The sequence below is a fragment of the Corvus hawaiiensis genome, chromosome 17 (assembly GCF_020740725.1).
Source record: "Corvus hawaiiensis isolate bCorHaw1 chromosome 17, bCorHaw1.pri.cur, whole genome shotgun sequence".
Taxonomy (NCBI): domain Eukaryota; kingdom Metazoa; phylum Chordata; class Aves; order Passeriformes; family Corvidae; genus Corvus; species Corvus hawaiiensis.
Window position 1 is genome coordinate 11651829 of NC_063229.1, and position 21648 is coordinate 11673476.

The 21648-nt window shown below is 54.4% G+C and overlaps 1 protein-coding gene across 3 annotated transcripts in view; it reads left to right on the plus strand.

Moving 5' to 3' along the window:
- LAMA5 (laminin subunit alpha 5) overlaps window positions 1-21648 on the plus strand; it is an 85213-nt gene that overhangs the window by 58159 nt on the left and 5406 nt on the right. For 2 of the 3 annotated variants that reach the window (XM_048321500.1, XM_048321502.1), the window contains exons 24-67: window positions 2353-2495; window positions 2589-2695; window positions 2799-2952; window positions 3221-3381; window positions 3918-4026; window positions 4491-4588; window positions 5115-5316; window positions 5706-5832; window positions 6023-6162; window positions 6938-7053; window positions 7338-7549; window positions 7671-7875; window positions 8029-8173; window positions 8729-8869; window positions 9226-9387; window positions 9543-9644; window positions 9743-9826; window positions 10048-10278; window positions 10799-10912; window positions 11184-11311; window positions 11538-11618; window positions 12043-12257; window positions 12528-12628; window positions 13079-13259; window positions 13491-13634; window positions 13714-13865; window positions 13945-14055; window positions 14927-15038; window positions 15575-15745; window positions 16583-16779; window positions 16856-16972; window positions 17050-17204; window positions 17426-17567; window positions 17789-17891; window positions 17976-18089; window positions 18207-18386; window positions 18736-18878; window positions 19078-19254; window positions 19499-19635; window positions 19717-19870; window positions 19979-20112; window positions 20225-20387; window positions 20849-20977; window positions 21173-21324. In XM_048321500.1, the coding sequence (XP_048177457.1) occupies window positions 2353-2495; window positions 2589-2695; window positions 2799-2952; window positions 3221-3381; window positions 3918-4026; window positions 4491-4588; window positions 5115-5316; window positions 5706-5832; window positions 6023-6162; window positions 6938-7053; window positions 7338-7549; window positions 7671-7875; window positions 8029-8173; window positions 8729-8869; window positions 9226-9387; window positions 9543-9644; window positions 9743-9826; window positions 10048-10278; window positions 10799-10912; window positions 11184-11311; window positions 11538-11618; window positions 12043-12257; window positions 12528-12628; window positions 13079-13259; window positions 13491-13634; window positions 13714-13865; window positions 13945-14055; window positions 14927-15038; window positions 15575-15745; window positions 16583-16779; window positions 16856-16972; window positions 17050-17204; window positions 17426-17567; window positions 17789-17891; window positions 17976-18089; window positions 18207-18386; window positions 18736-18878; window positions 19078-19254; window positions 19499-19635; window positions 19717-19870; window positions 19979-20112; window positions 20225-20387; window positions 20849-20977; window positions 21173-21324 (6346 nt within the window). The remainder of the gene's footprint in view (window positions 1-2352; window positions 2496-2588; window positions 2696-2798; window positions 2953-3220; window positions 3382-3917; window positions 4027-4490; window positions 4589-5114; window positions 5317-5705; window positions 5833-6022; window positions 6163-6937; window positions 7054-7337; window positions 7550-7670; window positions 7876-8028; window positions 8174-8728; window positions 8870-9225; window positions 9388-9542; window positions 9645-9742; window positions 9827-10047; window positions 10279-10798; window positions 10913-11183; window positions 11312-11537; window positions 11619-12042; window positions 12258-12527; window positions 12629-13078; window positions 13260-13490; window positions 13635-13713; window positions 13866-13944; window positions 14056-14926; window positions 15039-15574; window positions 15746-16582; window positions 16780-16855; window positions 16973-17049; window positions 17205-17425; window positions 17568-17788; window positions 17892-17975; window positions 18090-18206; window positions 18387-18735; window positions 18879-19077; window positions 19255-19498; window positions 19636-19716; window positions 19871-19978; window positions 20113-20224; window positions 20388-20848; window positions 20978-21172; window positions 21325-21648) is intronic. The other variant, XM_048321501.1, reaches the window with a different exon arrangement.

Sequence of the window (21648 nt, forward strand, 5' to 3'; positions counted from 1 at the left end):
GTAAGGATCCCAGACTGCTCTGCTTCCCTGTGCCATCGCCACCTCCTCCCCATCCCAGGCAACCTTCTGCATCATCCTTTCCAGAAGACGTTTCCATATGGCTTTATCCATTAGTCCTGCCCTCCCAGTTGAAAGGCTGATTTGAGTTTGCAGCCCCCTTTATTTACCAGAGCAGCAGCAAGGTGGGCCCAGTCCCAGGGCTGCTCACTGAGGACTGATACCAGCCAGGCTGATGGGAGATAAGGCTGTTGTACAAATCCATACAACATTTCCAGCATGGGACAAGATCACCCCAGTGCCCCAGGCAAAACTGTGCTGACTTTCCAGCAAACCAGAATGGGCCAAGAGCCGGGAAGTGGACCCAAACTTTGGCAGCTGCACGTGGTTTCATTTAGCAGATGCCCTGACGTGGCAGTCCTGCCTTTTCCGTGTGCTTCTCCCAAACCAGGCTGCTGCCTTCACATGTGATGTGGGGATTGGAAGTGACATGGAATTACACGTTACACAGGCTTTGCACTCTGGTGCACTGTCCTCTCATCAAGCCACGAGCTGCTGGACAAGAGCCACCAAAAGATGTCTGAACAAGCCTAGAAACGTGGACAGCAAATATTCCGGGAAACAATCTGAGCAAGACTGCATGGGAACACACCTGAGGCCGTGGTGGGTGGTTGGCTGGTTGATTTTAGCCCTTGAGATGCCACAGCCACATGATCCTTCTGAAGCTCTTCTCCAGGCCACACATGCACAGCACAAGGCTGTCAGCACCAACTACCTAATTTATCAGAGTGTGAAGTTCTCTCCTCTGGCTTGAGTTGACATAGGTTCTGCCTTCGATGTGATATGCAAGGTTTGAAATGCCAAAATACTATTTTTCTGCCTTTTTTTTTTTTTGTGAGGAAAAATTGCTCATTTTTATGTCCAGTCATATTACACAGCAGAAGAACAAGCAGAGCAGAAGCCGTGGTCATGCTTTAGGATCCCACCAGAAGTCAGGAAATATTTAATCTGTCCAATCCAGCAGCAGAGCTCATTTGCTTTAAAAAGTGCTTCACTTCTCATGCAGAAGCAGCTTGATTTTTTCTGGTGCTGAAGGCAAGCAGCCAGACTCGTGCACCAACAATGGGCCCCAGGAGGGCAGCATCCCTGGGAGGCTTCAGAAGTGCTGAGCCACCTCCTCTCTGGATGGAAAGGGCTTCACATGGCAAAGGACAAGCAGCTTGGAAAGAAGTTGGAAGATGTGTCTTGCAAAAGGGAAAGCCTTTTCCAAGTATGGGATTTTCAGCCTGGTTTCTTCCACTCTGCCTCCAGGAGCCATCTCAGTTGGAGTTGTGGATCACCTCAGAGGGATGCGAAACTTCAGCCTGTCAAGAAATCTACCCCGGTGCCAGTTCAGGGAAATCTCTTCACTCCTTCCATCCTCACCTCTGCTTCCCATCTGGAAAAGCGAGGTCCCATCCTCAGCTGATGCCAGGCATGTCACACATGGGAAGGGGTTATTATCCATCCCAGCAGTAGCACAAGCCCTTGCTTTAGCTTCTGGCCATCTGTGTTGTGCCTTGATGTCCATGTACCACACCAGGCCAGTCAGTGTGCCACATTCTCCACCTCCTCCTTCATCTCATCTGCTCGCCGTGCAGCCATTCCCGGTGAATCCCTCTCAAATGCACTCTTCAAAAGCTCCTGAGACTGCTGGGGCAGGCACAGAAGTCTGCTTCTAGGTGCTGTATTGTGGTTGCATCCATTAATGAAGTGGTTGTGGGACTTCCAGCTGAGCCAAGGAGCTGTTCAACAGCAGCAGGATCAGGCCTTGCACCCATTTTGTCCTGTCAGTTAAAAATAATGTCTAAATCTCGAGTGCAGAGTCTGTGGTTGGCAGGAAGAAAGGCAGGAGCACACCTTGGGGGCCTGAAAGTTTGCCAGAAGACAGGTATCTTGCCTGTGGAGCTGAGGTCAGAATTTCCCTGAGGAAAAATGTATCTGGGCAATTCTTTTTGTCTGTCTCACAATTAACTCTTCACAGATGAGTTCTTTCTTTTTCTAGCTGGCAAAACGCTCCTTGGCTTGCAACACTCTGTGCTTTGCAGTCTGGGGATGCAGAGCACACTGTGAGAGCTCTGGATTTGCATTAAGGATTGCAGTGATTTATATTTATTTCTCCCCTCAGGCTGTTGAGCAGATTGAGAGTGGATGCCTCTGTTCCAGGACAGTGTGGGATTGTGGTGCACCAAAGAGAGTGGGAGCCTGTCACTCCCCACTGCACCACAGAGCTGCTTCCCTGAGCATAGCCTCCCATGTCCAGCCCCAGGTTTTCCACTCCAGTCCCTTCACAGCCTCTCATCTCTCCCATTCCAGGTACAGAGCAGACCAAGCAGATTGTCTTTGCTCCCAGCACGGAGCCAGCCTTTGTCACCGTGCCCCAGAACAGCTTTGGGGAGCCCTTTGTTCTCAACCCCAGCACCTGGTCTCTGGTTGTTGAAGCTGAGGGCGTGCTGCTGGTAAGGCCCTGTGCTCCACCTGCCGTGGGGGCTTCAGCAGCTCCTTGGGGACGAGTGTCCCAAGCATCCCACCTCTCCCATCTCTCCTCCTAGGACTATCTGGTTTTGCTGCCCAGCTCATACTATGAGGCACCGATCCTGCAGCTGAAGGTCACGGAGCCTTGTACCTACCAGCCAGCCCCTGAGCAAGCCACCCAGAAGTAAGGATTTGCACGTCTTTGTGCTGTGTGGGGCTTGCTCAGCTCAGGCCTGGGGTTAAAGATTACCATTTGTACTTTGCCATTTCTTTCTGTGTGTTTCCAGCTGCCTCTTGTACAAGTACCTGTCCGTGGAGGGCTTCCCTGCCGTGCCAGGGGTGGATGCAGTGTGCAGGCTGGACAACCGGCTCCCCAGGCTGTGTCCCACGGAGCAGCTCACCCCCTCCCATCCCCGCATGGCCACCTGCAGTGGCAGTGATGTGAGTGGCACTTCTGTTTTGTCCCTCTCCCAGACACTGCAATGTCTGGGGCTTTACCTACACCTGGGCAGGTGACCAGAAAGGCTTTACACCCATGCAGCTGTGTGCTTGTGTACCCTGTTCAAGGCACCCAAACCCAGAGTCTCACGTGTAAAGGCTTGCAAGGATTTGATGAGATTTGTTGCGTTGTCCCCTGAGCTGCAGAGGAGGCTGGTTTGTAGCATGGGTATCCTGCACACACTCCCTCAGTCATCCCTGTGTCCTCCAGGTGGAAGTGCAGCTGTCCCTGCCCGTGGCCCAGCCTGGGAAGTACGTGCTGCTGGTGGAATATGCCAACACCAACGCTCTGCAGACTGTGGGCATCGCGGTGAGCTCGCCGCACTCAGCCACTCAGCAGGGCACGTTCACCTTCTACCCCTGTGTCTACAGGTATGGGCAGCTCAAGGGAGAAAAGGTTCAGTTCTCTGCCATGGCAAGGACAACTCTCCCTTCAGCTGAACTTTTTCTGGTTTATCACATAAACAAAGCAAGCTTCAGTGTTGTCCATCTAAGCTCTGTGTGTCCAAACTCATTCTAGCTGCACACAGATTTTGGTGGCTGCCCATCCCATCCCAGGGTAGTGTGTACCTGTGCCAACACAGTCCTCTAATGCCTCTGCCAGGAGATAATCTCCTGCATCTGTTTACAGCTGCATATGTTGGTAGGGACCTTGACTTAGGGAATGACCTACAGGCAGGTTTATTGGAGACAGGTCAAACCCTGTCTGATTTCAGACTGCAACCTTTGCAATAGGAAACAAATGTTTGGGGTGTCCTTGGGAAACTTCACTCTTAGAAGCAGCCAGAAAAAACATCAAAAGATTTCCAGGGACTCTGTGTAAATCCCCTCAGGACATACAGCTGACAGGACAAGAAATGGGTCATGACCCTGCTCAAGGCTGGCGTCAAAATGTGTGTTTCTTACAGTTTCCTTTGTCGAGGGATTGCTGTAGATTCCCAGAGTCGAATGGCAACTTTTGAACTCACCTCAGAGGCCACTGTTCGGTTCACCTCTGATCTGGCTGATTTCTTCCTGGTAAGGCTCCCTCTGAGAGCAGCTCTCTCAACAGGTCACAGGGAGGAAAGGCTGGACTGGTAGCCAGCCTGTAGAAGGGTTTTCTACTCCTGTTTGGACTGGGTACTGGATCTTAGTCTGTGTCATGACCAGTCCAGGTGGAAAATGTGGTCAGTGGGGTGTTTGGAAGTAGATCATGGGACTGGGAGTGGGGAGGAGATGGGGAGAGGCAGCTGCTCTTGCAGAGGGAGCTCTACAGCAGGGGGACAGTTCCTTTTTTATCTTGGAGAGATTCCCTGTTTAGCTAAGGACAGAAGAATCCCATCAATATGTGGAGCTGCTAAATGCATAAGGCTTGTGCCAAGGAAGAAGGGGCAGTAAGCAGAGGTGTGACTGCCATGCATTAGCTGCAGTGCCTGGTGGGCACTGCTGTGGCCCCAGTGGCAGAGGTTGTCACCTAACCAGGTGTCTCTCTCCTGTGGCAGCACAAAGTGTACCTGGTCCCCGCTGCTCAGTTCACCCTGGAGCTCATCGAGCCGAAGGTGCACTGCATCAGTGTCCATGGCACCTTCTCATCCAACAGGTGAGAGTCTCGGATCCCCTTAGCTTTAGCACGAATTGAGCTGTTTCCAAAAACATTTGCTTCCCCCGCTTCCCTCAGGCTCGGAGACTTTTTAAGTTGTTAATGCAGTAGAGAGAAATCTCTAGCTGAGGTGAAGCTCCTTGCCTGTGTGCTCTGAGCACAGACTGGGAGTCAGGCTGCTGGTCCTGTACCTGAGCCCCACTCTGCCTGCTGGGGCAGACACTCAAGTGTCATCCCAAATAGGCATTCCTGTGCTTGCTCACATGCAGCAAGACACTTGCTGTATCCAAATTTTAGACACTGCTTTGAATAAATATTTGCAGAGGAGTTAGCCTGTGCCAGGCTCCTGTTCTTCCTGCTGAGCCCATGTCCCAGAGCCCCAGGGGTGCTGGTGGTGAGCTTTGCCTCAGCAGGCACACGTTGTAATCCACCAGGAGTTAGAGGGTGTGCTTCCCTGCCAGGACCTCAGAGCCTCTCTCTTTTCTTTCTGGAGATTCTCACATCCTGTTTACTCCCTGTTTTTCAGCAGCTCCTGCGTCCCCTCAAGGTTCCTGAAGCTTTCTCAGTCAATCATTTTGGAGGGGGCCCAGGCTCTGCCCATCGCCCCAGAGGTGCCCCTGGCTCAGGCTGTCCATGTGGCTCCTTCTGGGGTCCCAGTGGAGCCTGCTCCTCGTCCTCCCACAGCGATGGACCCCACTGCAGAGCTCATCCTCCTGCAGTCCCCACAGGTAGTGGTTGGGCTGGTTTGCTGGTGCTGTGACACTGGACCACTGGGGCAGGGAGAAATTTCCCCTATCTGTTGAGTAGCTTTATCAATTAGCATTTTCAGAATTTAACCTGGACTTTAAACTTGTCCCTGAACCTGTAATTCCTGTGGACTCGCATGTCTTGGCTCCATCCAACCCTGTTTGGTTCTCTGGGATCCCAGGAAAAGCTTTTCAGGTGGCAGCATTAGAGGGGGGAGTGTGGAGGCATGGGGCATTTGATTCACTGAATTCTCCAGACCTGACAGTTGTGCAATAAGAGCACAACTTTGTGCAATATTTAAAAAACATCCCAGCTGTGAGTGCAGGCATCAGACACGGATTTTTGTCTGTGTTCTCCCGTTTTGGGGCAGGCTGCAGTGGTGTTTAACAGCCGGATCCAGACCCTGGGACGCTATGCCTTCATCCTGCACTTCTACCAGCCCAACCACCCCACCTTCCCTGTTGAAGTGCTCATCAATGGTGGGCGCATCTGGCAAGGTGAGAAGGGCAGGGGTCTGGGGAAGCTGCTGGTTGGCAGAAGCCCTGGAAGTTTTCCATGCCAGAGGATAACTGCGGGTTCTTTGGGGATCGCAAAAGTGAAGCAAGACTGACTTATCCCTTCCAAACTGGGAGGGTGTGATGGGGACTCGAGGCACATGTGGCACCAACACATTTGTTGTCTCTTCAGGTCAGACCAACGCGAATTTCTGCCCACATGCATACGGGTGCCGGAGCCTGGTGGTTTCTGAGAACCAAATCGTCCTGGATGTTACTGATAATGATCTGACTGTGGTGGTTCGAGTGCCAGAGGGCAAGCAGCTGTGGCTGGTGAGCCTCTCTTCAGGAAGCTCCCAGAGCATGCTGGACCAGGCTTCAGCAGGGAATTTTGCCTTGGATTTTTGTCAGTGTGTGACTGCAGGAATGTTTCCCACCATCATTCAGTCTCTGAACTACCCTAGAAAGTTGCAGTCTCCAACCTTAGTGGTATGGAATTGAGGGCAGAATTCACAGGGGCAGCTTCTGTAGATGACAGCTGTCCTTCCCTGTCTGGTTTTGATATCAAAACAAAGCAGAAATCAAAGCTGTTACTTTGCATATGTAGCTTGTGATAATCCAGAATAAGACTTACTCCTGCCCTAGAAATATTTTACACCTGCATAATGTTGTTTGTTCAGGCAGGCCTCATTATGGGAGTAGGTAGCCTTTGTTACTCTCTGGCAACAGGACTAGATAAATACTAGATTTGGATAAATGGCTGAAAGACAGACCTGGAACCCAGGTGCCTTCATGTATAGAAATTTGGGGTGATAAAGACTGCCTTTTGCTGAGGCACAGCCAGTGCTGCGCTCTGGGGGTATTCTAGCTTGTTTCTACTCCAGTGAATTTGGGCTGTTCCTGATGTGGAGCTTTAGGTTAGATGGACCCTGATGGACAGACCTCAATAGAGAGGTGATTCCTGGTGTTTGCAGTAGTTGCTGTGTTATGTTCTGTCCCAGCAAGGGATGAAAGGTTAAAGGTGCATTTGGACTTTGGAGTCGTTTTGGATGGTGTCTGTCTGTCTGAGCTGAGAACCTGGCTCACCCAGCTCGCCCTTGCTTTGCAGGATTACATCCTTGTGGTGCCTGAGGACAGCTACACCTCCCAGTACCTGCAGGAGGAACCCCTGGACAAGTCCTATGATTTCATCAGCAGCTGTGGCATCAACAGCTTCTACATCAAGTGAGATCCTTGGCTTTGGGTGCCCGCTCTGCTGCCCGCAGGCTGCACACTCCTCAGGGAGCAACACCCCCTTCCCTTCATGTGTGGCAAGGAGGGGGCTGGTTGAGGCTTTTCTTCTGTTAACCAGACGTGGGTGTTTGGGGGATCTCTGTGTCACAGGGCTCTCCCTCCCACTAACCACCCATCGCTGCAGGAGATTCTGGATCTGTAGGGGATGCTGGATTTGGGGTGGTGGGGAGGCTGTGGGAATGCGCAGCACTGACTCTTCTCACCTTCCCCAACAGCCCCAGCACGTCCTCGAGGTTCTGCCGCGACTCTGCCATCTCGCTGTCCCTCTTCTACAACAACGGGGCGCAGCCGTGCCGCTGCCACGAGGCCGGGGCGCGGGGCAGCCAGTGCCAGCCCTTCGGCGGGCAGTGTCCCTGCAAGTCCAACGTCATTGGCCGCGAGTGCTCCCGCTGTGCCACTGGCTACTGGGGCTTCCCCAACTGCAGGCGTGAGTTCTCCCGTCTCCCAGCTCCAGCTTCCCAGCACTTGCTCTGTATCCGTTCCCCACACTCGCCTTTGGGTTCCTGGGTCTGGCTCCCCCAAACCCAGCCCTGTTCTGCCCCTTGCAGCCTGTGACTGCGGGACACGTCTCTGTGATGAAGTGACAGGGCAGTGCATCTGTCCTCCCCACACCCTGAAACCAGAGTGTGTTGTCTGCGAGCCCCAAACCTTCGGCTGCCACCCCCTCATCGGCTGTGAGGACTGCAACTGCTCCCAGCCCGGCGTGCAGGAGCTGACGGAGCCAGGCTGCGACGTGGACAGTGGGCAGTGCAGGTGAGGGAGCCTTGTCCTGGCGCTGGGGACATCTGGCAGCATCCCTGGTCCCTGCTGGAGTGGTGGGACACGTTAGCAACCTGAAGGGAGGAAATGTGCAGAATGGGGGTGAGGAAAGCTCTGAAAGCTCTTCTGGCTCTTGTGTCCACCCAGGTGCAAGCCCAACATCATCGGACGACAGTGTGACCTCTGTGCCCCTGGCTACTACCACTACCCCGACTGCCGGCGGTGCGACTGCCACCAGGCTGGCACCGAAGCCAGCGTGTGTGACCCGGTCACGGGGCAGTGTCACTGCAAGGTCAGTCCCTCGATGCCTCCATGTGGTGCCTTGGCTCGACTCTCCTGCTCTGGCTGGGGGTGGCAGGGGCTGTGTGTGCTCGGCATGCCAGAGGGAGCAGGGCTGGAGAAGGAGAGTGCCTGCGTGCCTGAGCTGCAGCCAGCCTGCCCCATGGGGTGGTGGGTTCAGAGCACCCTGAAAAACTAGTATCTTCTTATCCTTCCTGGCCACGAAGGCTCATTCCTTGGGCTGTCACTGGGAAAGATGTCCAGTCTGAGTCCAGCCCTGTATCAGAGCTTCTTGGAGGTAGAGCTGTCAGCCCTATTGGCTCCAGGCTCCATGGCAGCAGAGCAATTCAAACAGCGACTGCTCCAGCCTCTTTGTAGGGCTTACAAGTGCTTTGTTTGGGTGAATTTAATGTTTGATAGGTGCTGTACAAGCAAATCTGTTGGGGGACTGCTTCAACATCTTCCAGCACCACAGCATTGTGCTTTGAGCACTCAGCCTGCCATCCCTGTCCTCCACTGAGGCCTTGTGAGAAGCTGCTGACGCTGTTGAGCTTTGCTTGTCTTTCAGGAAAACGTGGAGGGCCTGAGGTGTGACCAGTGCCGCCTGGGGACATTTTCTTTGGATGCCACCAACCCCAAGGGCTGCACCAAGTGTTTCTGCTTTGGTGCGACCGATCGCTGCCGCAGCGCTGAGAAGCACCGGGCTGAGGTGAGAGGGGCTGTGGCCACCAGAGCCTGCAGGTCAGGTGTGTTCCCATCCACCTGGCTCCCTGCTCCCCTCGGGTCTCTGTCCTGCATTAATCCTACTGAAGATACACTGTGAGGAGGGTTATCTTTGACTCCCTGTGCCCATCTCCTGCTTTCAGCCCCTTTTCCTGGTCTCTGGGGTCTCATGTGCTGGGCGGGGGTGATGATCAGCCTTCCAGTGGCTTCATCAGGATGCATGTGAGGTGTGAGCCTGTTATTCCCCTTTCTGCTGCTCTGGGACCTGTTCTTCTGGAGCATCAACACCCAAATACTTTCTGTAACTCCACTAGAAGACCCACAGTTGCTCTTCCCCTCCAGTTTGTCGACATGAATGGGTGGCTCTTGCTGAGCAGTGACCGCCACGAAGTGCCAACAGCTCTGAACCCACGGGAGCAGCTCGTCACTGCTGACCTCAAGAACCTCCTAGATGCCTACCAGGAGCTCTACTGGGTTGCACCCAGCTCCTACCTTGGGGACCAAGTAAGAGAATGGGGAACCACCCTGACCCTACCAACACACGTGTGCCAGCAGCCTGACACGCAGGCATTGCTCACACTCCAGTTGAACACAAACACGTCTGCCTTGTCTCAGTGGTGTGGACTTGCAGCAACGTGTGGGATTTGTCTCTCCCTCAGGTTTCCTCCTATGGAGGGTACCTTCGCTATGAGCTGCACTCCAACCCTCGGAGGGGTGACGTGTTCATTCCCATGGAGTCCCGCCCGGATGTGATCTTGAAGGTGCAGCCCAAGAAACTCCCTGGTGCCCTCTGCTAATGCAGGAGCAGGATGTGATGGATGCAGGAGGTGATGACTGATGCCTTCCTTGCTTTTCCTAGGGAAATCAGATGAGCATCATGTTTCTCGAAGGTGCCTACCCGTCCCCAGGGGAGGCACACGAAGGCCGGCTGCAGCTGGTGGAGGTGAGTTTGCACACACAAGTGAAGTGCTCAGATAATGCAGGAAAGGACAAGACCTCACACAGACAGAGGGACCAAGGCTTTGAGCTCAGCATTTTTGGTGTTGCCAGGGTTGTTTCACCCATGCAAAGGGGAGAGATTCCAGCAGCAGGGACGTGGAGGTTGGGTTTGATGTTCAGGTGCCTGTGCTTCCTGCCAGTAATGCCAGGTTTTTCTCCTGCCAGGGTAACTTCAGGCACACAGAGACTCACAACCCTGTGTCCAGAGAGGAGCTCATGATGGTGCTGGCAAACCTGGAGCAGCTGCAGATCCGGGCACTCTTCTCCCAGCTCTCTTCCTCCGTGTCCCTGCGCCGCGTGGTGCTGGAGATGGCCACGGCCACAGCCACAGGCGTCCGTGCCAGCAACGTGGAGCTGTGCTTGTGCCCAGCTAACTACCAGGGAGACTCCTGCCAGGTCAGGGGGAAGGGGACGTGCTGTTCCAGTCAGAGGGGAGTCAGACAGTCACGTTTTGTGTGTCAGCCGCCCCTCGTGCTTGGTGTGTGTGGCGGCCATGGGGTTTGGATGTTTGTGCAAAGCACTGGTGCCAAGGCATCAGCAGTCTCCAAGCTGGCTCCTGAGGGCTTCAGTTGAAATGACAGCTCAGGTTGTTCCAAAGGAAGGAAAATTTCCCCACCACACCACCGTGGACCTTGGAGAGGTGCAATAGCTGCATCTGCCTTCTTGGAAGGGCCACAATGGGGAAATCATTCAGGTGTTGCAGTACCTTGGAATGGGTCCTTCTCTCTGGCCAGTTCTCTCCTGGTTAAAAGGAGCAGGAGGGAGCTGCACTGAAAAATCTTCATCATTGCTTTTAATCTCTTCTCCATCAGTACAACCCTATGGGAATTCTGTCATGAAAACTAATTTCGTTTCTTTGCTTTTCCCAAAAGTATCAGGCTGTTTTTCAGATCTCTGCCTTTTTCTGTCTCCTCAGGAATGTGCTCCAGGTTACTACAGGGACACCAAGGGGCTCTTTCTGGGAAAATGCATCCCCTGCCACTGCAATGGCCACTCAGATCAGTGCCTGCCAGGCTCTGGGATATGCCTTGTAAGTAAACAGTGGAGCAGTGTGATATTTTGGAGTCATGAGGTCTGTAGCATGTGATTCAAAAGCTCTTTACATACTAACTGGGCTGGATGAACCATGCCTAAGTCAGAGTATTGGCTGCACTGTTTCACTGGTGACCCTGCTTAGGGTCAGCTTAGGGTGCAAGGCAGTTCTGGGATAGAGGAAGGTCTAAGGCATCCTGATGGGGAGTTCTTAGTGCCTCCACCATTTATTGTCAGTGCTGAACCCAGAGCTTGCCTTTTCCTTGCAGAACTGCCAGCACAACACAGAAGGAGACCACTGTGAGCGATGCAAGGACGGCTACATGGGCAGCCCCTCTGCCCAAGAACCCCTGCAGTGTGTTGGGTGCCCGTGCCCTCTTTCAGTTGCCTCCAACAAGTAAGAACCCCAGGATGGGATTGCCTGTTTGGCCTCACTGTTTAACCACTGGAACCACTCTGTGCCCCCACCAGGGCAAGTGTCCCAATGCCAGCCTTGTCCTTGTCCCCAGACCATGCCCATGCTCTCTTGAACCTGAGGCCCCAACAGCCCACAATGAGTGATAGCTCCCCTGGCACCACATCAGGGGTAACTGCACCTCCCTGTGTCCCCCTTCTCGTTTCAGTTTTGCTGTTGGTTGTGTCCACAAGGGTTCCAACATGCAGTGCCTCTGCAAGCCAGGCTACGCTGGACCCAACTGTGAACGGTAAGGGGGGTGGCACCTGTGTTTGGGGGGCCTCAGACACCACACTAACCCTGTGCAGCCACTGCTGTGGCAGAGGAGAAGTTGTCCCCTTAAGGACTGCAGCAGAAGTGGTTGGCTCTGCCCCTGTGTGCTTTGCTCTGGCAGCATTTCCTTCAGTCCTTTTCAGCCTGCATATGCCTGACTGCTGAAACTCTGTTACCGTGCATGTGTGACTTCCCCGTGCTTTGCCTTGACTTGCAGCCTGTGATAAAGGCACCTTTCTGAGGTATCACAAGGCGAAACACAAAGTGCTTTGAGATCCCTGAGGGTTGCAGCAGTTACAAGTGTTGGATGCTCACGCTGTTCCAGTTGTGCAACTCCAGTGCAGGGTGCAGGCACGAGCTGCAGGATCCTCACCCTGTTGTAACTTGCCGTGTTTCTCCAGGTGTGCCCCGGGGTACTACGGCAATCCCTTGGTGATTGGCAGCTCGTGCCAGCCCTGTGACTGCAGCGGGAACACGGATCCCAACATGCTGTTCAGCAGCTGTGACTCCCTGACGGGCGCCTGCTCGGGCTGCATGCACCACACGGCCGGCGCGCGCTGCGAGCTCTGCGCGCCCGGCTACTACGGGGATGCTGTGGTAGCCAAGAACTGCACACGTGAGTGGGGCAGGCAGCCAGCACAGGGTGGGCAAGGGGAGGGTGCCCATTCCCAGCACTGCTCCTCTGTCTCTGAGGAAGAGCAGCCCAACTGCAGCTTGCAAAAGGGGCCATGGCAATAAGTTGTGAGAAGCAAATCCAAGAGGAGAGAGGCTCTGTCTTAACTTTGACTGATAGATTAGGGGGAAATAGGATTCCCTGTTAGCAGTAAGTGTTGTGAGTGGCTGATGGGCTCTTCAGTGAAATACTGGGTGTATTTTTCCCTGGCAGAGTGCAACTGTTCGCCTTGTGGGACTGACTCCTGCCATCCACAAACTGGCCAGTGCTTCTGCAAGACTGGAGTGACAGGCCAGCACTGTGATCGCTGTGAGGTGAGGGTCACCTGGGCCCTGGGATGGTGCCTGTCCTTCTCATGGGGATGAGGGGCAGCCTTGGTGTGTCATCCCCCAGGCCTGCGAGCAGAGCAGGGCTGGCTGCCAGCTGGTGAAGGCTGCATTTACATGAGCTGTCCTGTACATGGCAAAAGCTTGATAAAGATCTGGCAGCAAGCAGTGAAGGCAGCATTCCAGTAATGGGGCATCATTTGGGAAAATGCAGTAAACCCCATTTTCCTCAGTGCATCCAGCTTGGGCAAGGGCAGGTTCACAGGGCATTGTTGTGGTGTGTGTGGGTTCTCACTGCAGCTCCACATCTTTACCACGTTGCTTTGAGTTTTGTGGTGCTCAAAACACACCTGGAAAGGAACGCTGGGGTCCCACATCACTGCCCCAGGAGAGAGGCACGCTTGCTGACCAGGGCATCCCTGTCCTGCTTTTCCCTAGGAGGGATACTATGGCTTCGAGGGATGCTCAGGCTGCCGGAGGTGTGACTGCGACGTGGGCGCCGTGGGGAGCAGCTGCCACATGCAGAGCGGCCAGTGCAGCTGCCTGCCCGGCGTCAGCGGCTCGCGCTGCCACCAGTGCGCCCCGGGCTACTGGGGCTTCGGCCAGGGCGGCTGCACAAGTGAGTGGGGGGTCCCAGCCAGCGGCACTGGGGCAGGGCTGTGGTGCTGGTGCAGTTGTTGAAGGCGGAAAACAGCTGGCAGCTGTCTGAGGGGCTGTGCACGTCGCTGGGCTGCACAGGGAAACCCCCGGCAGCGGTGTGTAGATAAGCTCAGCTGGAATAAAACCGTTCATTCCCCTCTCTCCAGAGTGGTAAAAGCACAAAGTGATTCTCTGTTACTTGACCCTGCAGAGTGCGAGTGCAGAGGGGGCTCCTGTGACCCTCGCACCGGGGAGTGCACGTGCCCCAATGGGCTCACGGGGAAGCAGTGCGACGTCTGCCTGCGCGAGCACGAGGTCCTGGTGGCAAACGGCCCCGACAGCATGAAGTGTGAAGGTCTGTGTCCTCTGTCCTGGGGAAACAGGTGAGGGAAGCCTGGCAGAGGGCCTGTGCTGACTGCTGCGTTCCCCTGTAGTGTGTGACAGCTGTGTCCTGCTCCTGCTGGAGGACCTGCAGAGCATCGAGATGTCCTTCCCGTCCATCCGCAGCCAGCTGGTCACCTTCAACGCCAGCTCCATCGCCTGGGCTCGCCTCCACGGCCTCAACGGCACCATAAAGGCTATTGCTGTACGTGGAAGGTTTAACATCACCTTCTGCCCATGTTTCCTGGCCTGTTGGCCTGATTTAGCCTCTTTTTTTCCCCCAGAACCAGCTCCGTGAGTACCACAGAGCCATGAGCAGGGTCAGGCAAAGGGCTGACGAGCTGGAGGATGAGAACGTGGATCTCACACAGGACCTGAACGCGCTGCAGCACAAAGTAGGGTATTTCTCCATCTTTCTTTGCCAGAGCACAAGTCCCCCTTTTACCAAAACGAGGGCTTTGAAGGCTGTGAGGAGCCTAGTTCAGGCAGGTTGGATCTCCTGCTTGACCAGTACTAAGTTGCAATGTTAGGTGCTCAAGTTGGATTACCTGCTTTCCTCCCTTGGAGAGCTGTTAAGCATCTCATGATATTGATAGTTTTTCTTGATTTACTGCTTGCTTTTGAGGTGGCTCCAACTTCAAGCAGTAAAAATAAATTTAGTCAAATATCACTTACAGAAGGGGCATACAAGTGAGGAACATGAAACATCTGGGTCCATCACAGATGCAGTCTATATCCAGTCTAAAATCCAGCAGCTGCATCTTCAGAGAACTTACAAACTGAGCAAGACTTGATTTCATTTGATTTGATTTATAAACTGCTGCTCCTAATCTGAGGGAGAGGGAAAAATCTCTACTTGATGACATACTTCCACAGACAGCTGCAAAGACAAACTGCCGCTGTGTGTACCAAACAGCCAGACTGCAGCCCTCTGTCTCTTGATCAGGACACAGGTGTGCCTGGCTCCAGGCTTTGGGGCTTTTCCTGTGTTAATAGCACCTGTGTTAATAGCTGTCCTCTGTGCTGTTGGGATTGTTCCAGCATCCAGAGCCTGTTGCATTGGAGCTGCATTTATTGCTTGTGCTTCTCTGAAGGTGCTAAATGAGATCACCCTTCAGTGCATTGTAGGACAGCAGCATGGGGCAGGCTGGACCTCACAAGCTACACATTGCCAAGCCTTGTGTGCCTTTTGGGAGCAGCAGTCCCTCTGATAAATCACATAAAATGTCATCTCATACTTGAGCTAAGACAGAGTTTTTGTTGTAGATGACCATGACTCACAGAGAAGCGATGCGTGTTGATCAGCACACGAAGGAGATGTACCAGAGGGGGGAACAGCTCCTGCTGCACATCCAAAGCATCCAGAGGGGCATTGCAGGTATGTAAAGAAGGGTCTTCACTTTGGGGTTCTTTCCTGGGATATGCCATGCTCTTAGTTTTAACCACTGCCAAGCACTGCATTGCTTAGGAAGAGCCATGGAGAGAACAAGGGAAAATACAAGTGAAGATCCCTGCAGAATCCCAGCTTTTACTCCCTGACCAGGCTTATTGTGAGTCTTAGCTGCTTGGCTAAACACAAGTCTGGGGAAGAAAACAATTTAAACTTCCACAAATGTTATTAAAATGCATAAAACAGGGGCAGTCTGCACTGCAGCCTCCAGAGAGGTTGAGCAAAACAGAGTGGCTGGCTCTGGGAGAGGAGGTAAAGCCACAGAAAGATGCTCAGGATGTAGGATGCGTTATTGGTAGTGGCCAAGGAGGCAGAAACATGGGGCAGTGCCTCTGGGTGATCTCAAGCAATTTGTTTTCTGAGTGCTGCCTGAAAGTTGTCTGTGGTTTGTGAGGGGAAAACTCAGGGGATTATGAAGGACCTGGTTTGGTCAGTGCTGATGCTGGGTGTGGGTTTCTCTGCAGACCTGGTGCGGCAGATGGCCAGGTTTGGGGCAGCGAACGCCAGCACCGCGTCCAGCGAGGAGTTCCGGCAGAAGCTGGCCGAGGTGGAAAGGATGCTGAGGGAGATGAAGGAGAGGAGCCTGGGGGCCCAGGAGGAGCTGGCAAGGCGTGAGCACGAGGAGGCTCAGAAGTGTGAGTCCAGCTTGGTGGCCCAGGGCTGCCCAGATCCTGCTGGGTCTGGCTATTCCTGGCTTGGAGCCCACGCAGACACTGCACATCATGGTTGTGTTTAGAGAGTGCTGTTAAGAGCCAGGCACCCCCAACAATTTTTATAGGAGTTCCAGAGTCCCCTGTGACACTCCAACAGGATCATTTGTGGTTCCTTTTCCCTTAAGGCAAACTTCAGAGCAGAACTAACTGGGTAGTTCTGTTTGATGAACAAAATTGGCAACACTGAGAACAAGGAATCACCATTATTATGCGATGTATTCACATCACACATGGATGTGAGTAAGTCACACCATGTTTCTTCCTATTTGCTGTCCCCATAGAGGGGTTCAGAGTAACAACCAGCAGCCTGCACCCGTAGTAGCTCTGCTGTCCTGAGGGCGTCCTTGCAGGAGTGAGAGCAGTGAGCCCAACGTGGCACTGCAGGAAGGGAGCACTTCTGATTAACAGGCCCTGGCAAAACATAACTCAGCAGCTGAAAGCTGGAATTATAAACTGGCTCTTGTTGGAAATAAGTAATCAAGGCCTCAGGTGGGGTTTTTCCATCATCCGGAGCTTTTCAGGCATGGCTGTGTGTCTTTGAAAGAGATCCCATCTCTAACCAGCACTGAGAGAGACAGTCATGGACAGGATCCTGTGCTATCCAGGCTGAAAAGGAGGGAGGGATGGAAGATGGTCACTTCTGGCCCTGACACCTGCTAAGTGAGACTAGAACCAGGCTTTAAGGCAGCCCGGCACATAAACAGCCTGTTTAGCATAGGAAGAGGAATTAGCAACAGTTGTCATCCCCTCCCTCCCCAGTGTTGCATAGGGTGAAGAGTGAGCTGCACGCCCGCTGGCAGTCCAACCAGGACCTGGTGAGCAGCATCCAAGAGCGGCTGGCACAGTACAGCTCCCAGCTCATGGATCTGCGTGATGCCCTCAACGAGGCCGTGAACAAAACCAGGCAGACAGAGGACTTGAACAGCCTGAACCGAAACAACCTGGAGGAGAGTCAGGTAGACCTTCACCATCAGCGATGTGGGGGGGCTGTCCCAGCCCTGCTGGTCCCTAACTCTGGGTCTTTGTGTCCAGCAAAAGAGCCAGGCACTCCAAAAGCAGCACGCGCTGGTGCAGGAGACCCTGCAGATGGCCAAGGACGCCCTTGCCCAGGTCTCTGACTTCCTGCAGATGATGGAGCGTGCGAAGGAGGTGAGTGGCAGAGGCACTTTGGCACGGGCAAGAGGGCGAGGGGTGGCAGCCCTCAGGAGTGACAGGTGTCCTTGCAGGCGTACGAGAAGCTGGCAGCGCTGCTGGATGGGGCAAAGCTGCCCTTGACCGAGCGCGTCAAGAAGTTCTCCCCGGCCAGCAGCAAGATCCCCATCGTGGAGCAGGCGGAGGAGCACGCCCGGCTCCTGGATGAGCTTGCAAGGAACCTTTCTGGGTGAGGCACCTGTCCTGACCCTCACTAGTCAGGCTGTCTCCTACCAGAGCTGGGGATGGAAACCTGCAGCCCCACCATGGCAGGGGAACCAGCAGGGTGTCACCTCCAAAGTTTTATACTGGAGCACACATTGTGTTGAGGAGCCCAAAGGGGTTTGTCTGGGGGGGCATGGGGAGCCTGAGTGTTCTCCATGGACTTGCTGGCTTCATCTTCCAAAACAGCATTATCCAGGACACAAACCAGGATGGCTTTATCCAGCGGGCGGTCGATGCCTCCAATGCCTACGCCAGCATCATTGAAGCTGTGAGGAAAGCAGAGCGAGCAGCCCACGATGCTGACGAGGCAGCCAGCGAGGCCCTGATGGTACGTGCTGTGGGGAGCCCTGTGAAGATGGGCAAAAACCAAACTCCTTTCCCTCTGACACGTGTTCTGTGCCTGGGAGCAGAGTCTGCCACGGCTGGGGCCAGACTCAGTGTTTGGGTCTCCCTGTCACACCCTGCTGCAGATGTCTGAATGAGCATTTTTGTGTGCAGTCAGAGCCAGAGGCTTGAATTCCTCTTCAGAGTTCTGTGTTTGTTTCACAGAATGTCATATCAGAAAACCTCGGGGCCATCTCTAGAACACTGAAGAGGAACAGCAGCAGCCTGGAGGAGGCTGTGAGGAGACAGCAGAGCAAACTCAATGGGGGTGAGAGAGGCTCCTCACAGGGTCTGATGTCCTTCAGTCTGGACTGAGCTCCAACAAACAGCACGTGCATTTCTTTAATTGCAGCTGTTAAAGGCACTCTGCAGACAGCAAGGGACAAGCTGGCTGACCTCCGTGCGAGGAAGGAGCAGCTCCTGACCCAGCTCCAGTCGGTGCAGGACATGCTGGGCAGGGAGCAAGGTTTGTTCTGGGGTAGCGGGACTGATTCTCTCTGCTCCCTTCTTCATGCACTGACTGTGACCCAAGGGTGCTTCCTCCCTCCTCCTGACCACCTCAGAGATACTTCTTTCCTTGCAGAGGACACAAAGGACACGATCCAGAATGCCAAAGCAGCTGCTGCTGAGGCCAATGAAACGGCTGCAAAAGTGGAGGATACCCTGAGCACCATGAAGAAGAACCTGGATGAGTGGAAAGACCAGTATGGAGGCCTCCAAAGTGAGGACCTGAACCAGGCAGTCCAGGATGCCAGGAAATCTGGTGAGTGCTGAGTCTGATATGAACCACTGCATGCACAGATATCCCCAGAGCATTTTTGAAAGCTGTGCTTTGCAGCTCCAGGTCAAGAGCAGAGGGAGGTGGCCAATACTGGATGCTTTACGTCCTGGCCCTTTTTTTCTTCGTCTTGTGCAGTGTCTGTATCACGTGTAGCTTTACTGCAGGAGGTTGCATGCACTGGAGCATTCTCACACCCCCCTCAAGGCTGATGGCTTTAGGGGATCTCTGTGACTGCTCCCAGCTCCTTTGACCTGCATGTCTCAAACTGCCTGACCTTCACATTTCCCTTCCTTACTAACCTCCAAAACTCCTGGCTCCTCTTCAACCCCAGTGTCCAGCCTGGAGAGCACCATTCCCCTGCTGCTGGAGAAGCTGAGCAGCCTGGAGAACAGGAGGAACAAAAACGCCACCGTGTCGGAGAACATCGTGAGGATCCGGCAGCTCATCACGCAGGCGAGGAACGCTGCCAGCAAGGTGAGCTCAGGGGTGGGTGAGGGCTGGGCATGGTGTGCTGGGGGCCTGTCGGGGAGGAGGGCTTACCTGAGGGTAGCATGCAAAGGGGAGGGTGTCTGGGGCCATCGGGCAGGGTCCCTTTCTCATTTGGTGGAACTGGCAGTGACCAGGCAGGTGGCAGTGGGTTCAGTGCCACAGGGCTGGATTTCTCTCCCTACAGGTGAAAGTGCCCATGAAGTTCAACGGCAGTTCAGGGGTGCAGGTCCGGATGCCTAGCAATCTGCAGGATTTGGCAGCCTACACATCCCTCAAATTCTACATCCAAAACCCCGAGCCCAGGAGCCGGGAGGACGAGGGAGAGGAGGGGCGGTTCGTGTTGTACCTGGGCAGCCAGGAGGTGAGATGGGGCCAGAGGGTGGATGGAGCCCTTTTGCACCGATGGGGGATCATGCCTGTGCATCAACCCCTCACCCTCTCCCTGAATATCTCTGTGGGGAACACAAACAGCTCCTGGATGCAGCCGTCAGCCTGGGTGGGGAGTGGGATAGGGGGTGTTTGTCCAGTGCAGCCCTGGGCACACCAGGGAGAGCTCCTGCCTGTCCCAAATACCAACACGTGGCCCTGTTTCTCCCTGAGTTCAGGCCACTGGAGACTACCTGGGCATTGTGCTCAAGGATCGCAGAGTGCATTGGATTTACAAACTGGGAGATGAGGACCCAACCTCCCTGAGTGTCGATGAGGATATTGGAGAGCAGTTTGTCACCATCAGCATCAACAGGTAGGGCCTCTGCTCAGGGAGGACAGGGTTTGATTCTCTTTGGGGGTCTCCCCTGGTCTTGACCATCCCTCCCTGCTGCAGGATCCTGCAGTACGGGCACATGTCAGTGATCGTGGAGAGGCAGAGGGTGCACGAGATCAAGGGAGACAGCGTGGCCAAGGGAGAGCAAGGCCTGCTCAACCTCGACCCACGCAACGTCGTCTTCTACGTGGGTGGCTACCCCTCCAGCTTCACGGTGAGACAGGTGGCAGGGAGAGGGGAGCAGGTTTTGGGAGGTGTCAGCAATGCCTTTGGAGGTTCTTACAGGAGGGAAACTTGTTTAACTGTTGTGTTTCATTCCCAGCCTCCTCCCGCTCTGCGCTATCCCAACTACCGCGGGTGCCTGGAGCTGGACACGCTGAACGAGGAGGTGGTGAGCCTGTACAACTTCCAGCACACCTTCGAGCTGGACACGGCTGCCGAGAAACCCTGCGCAAGGTGGGCACCGCCCCCGGGCTGGGAGCAGCCCTCCTCCAGGGCACTTATCCTTAGCCCTGCTTGCTCCAGGGCATGCCAGATGGCTTGGATTGATGCCTCTGGTGTGTCTCAGGTCCAAGTCCACAGGAGACCCCTGGCTGACTGACGGCTCCTACTTTGATGGCACTGGTTATGCGGAGATCAAGTTCGAGAGCCAGTTTGGCACAACCAAGCGCTTCGAGCAGGAGATCCGGGTGGTCTCCTACAACGGCATCATCTTCTTCCTGGAGAACCAGGCAGGTGCTTGCTCCCCTGGGGAGCCTTTGTCCCTCAGTGGGTGGGCTGGGACAATCCCAGGCCTGCTTGCTGGCGTTCCCAGTTCAGGACACTGGGAAGAGGAGGGCTTCGGAGATCTCAGGGTCGCTTGGAGCAGGATTTCAGCACTATTGTTAAAAGTCATGAGCAGGCTGGACCCAAACCTCACAGCGGTCACTTGGCTGGTGTTGGAGGGGTTCTCCAAAACTTGGGAGACCCTCCAAGCTGGGCCACGGTTCACTGGGGCAGCTGCAAGGAGCATTTCCAGCTTGCAGTGTTATCCCTGTGCTCCAGCACAGGGCTGCTGTTTCGGATAAATCCCAAATAACGTGACCAGGGCACTGGCAGTGGGATCTGCTCCCATCAGTTTTAAAGGGTAGATGGGCTCAGGGCCACAACTGCATCCTGGGCACCTGCTGAGTGTCCATCCTGCCTCCCCCAGGGTCAGTTCCTGTGTCTGGCCATCCGGGATGGGAAGCTGGCGCTTTACTATGATTTCAGTTCTGGCCTGGAGATGGCAAAACCGAGCAACTCCTCCTCTCTCACCATCAGCAGCACCACAAACAAAGCGGTAAGAGGGAACAGGGCTCGCTTGGAGAGAGGGCTCCTCATCTGAGGTGGGGAGGCATGTAGACCCTTGTTTTTGAGGGGGGAAGAGCTGCAAGAAGTTTTTTGACTTGAACCATTAACTAGACATCCTGTCCTGCCCTCTGTGATGGATTTAATTGCCCCAGACTGACAGATCATTTCTCTCCTCTGTCTCCAGATCCAGATTTTCCTCCTCAAAATGAATAATAAGAAGCGCATCCTGGTGCGGGTGGAGCGCCTCACCATCTTTGTGGTGGAGCAGGAGAACTCCCTGGAGAACGCTGTCTCCTACTACCTGGGGGGTGTGCCCCCAGCTGTGCTGCCCCCCAGGTGGGTCCAGCCTGCAATGGAGTGGGACAGTCCGTATGTTCCCCTCCGGAGTCCCTGGTGGTGGCCCTGGCCCTTTCTCAGCCACATCCAGGGCTGTTGGAACCCTAATGAAACTCTGGGGGAAGATTTCCTCTTCCTGTCCATCATCCTGAGCTTTTTAAAGATGATAACTTTTCCATCTCTGGGGACGGATGAGGTGCTGGTGGGTGTCACCAAGTCCTCCTTTGCCGTGCTGGGTGCTTTGGAGCAGCCTTGGCACTGGAGATACCTGTGACCATCACAGTTCTTTCCCAGGCACTTTGCCTGAAGAGCTGCAGGGCCAGA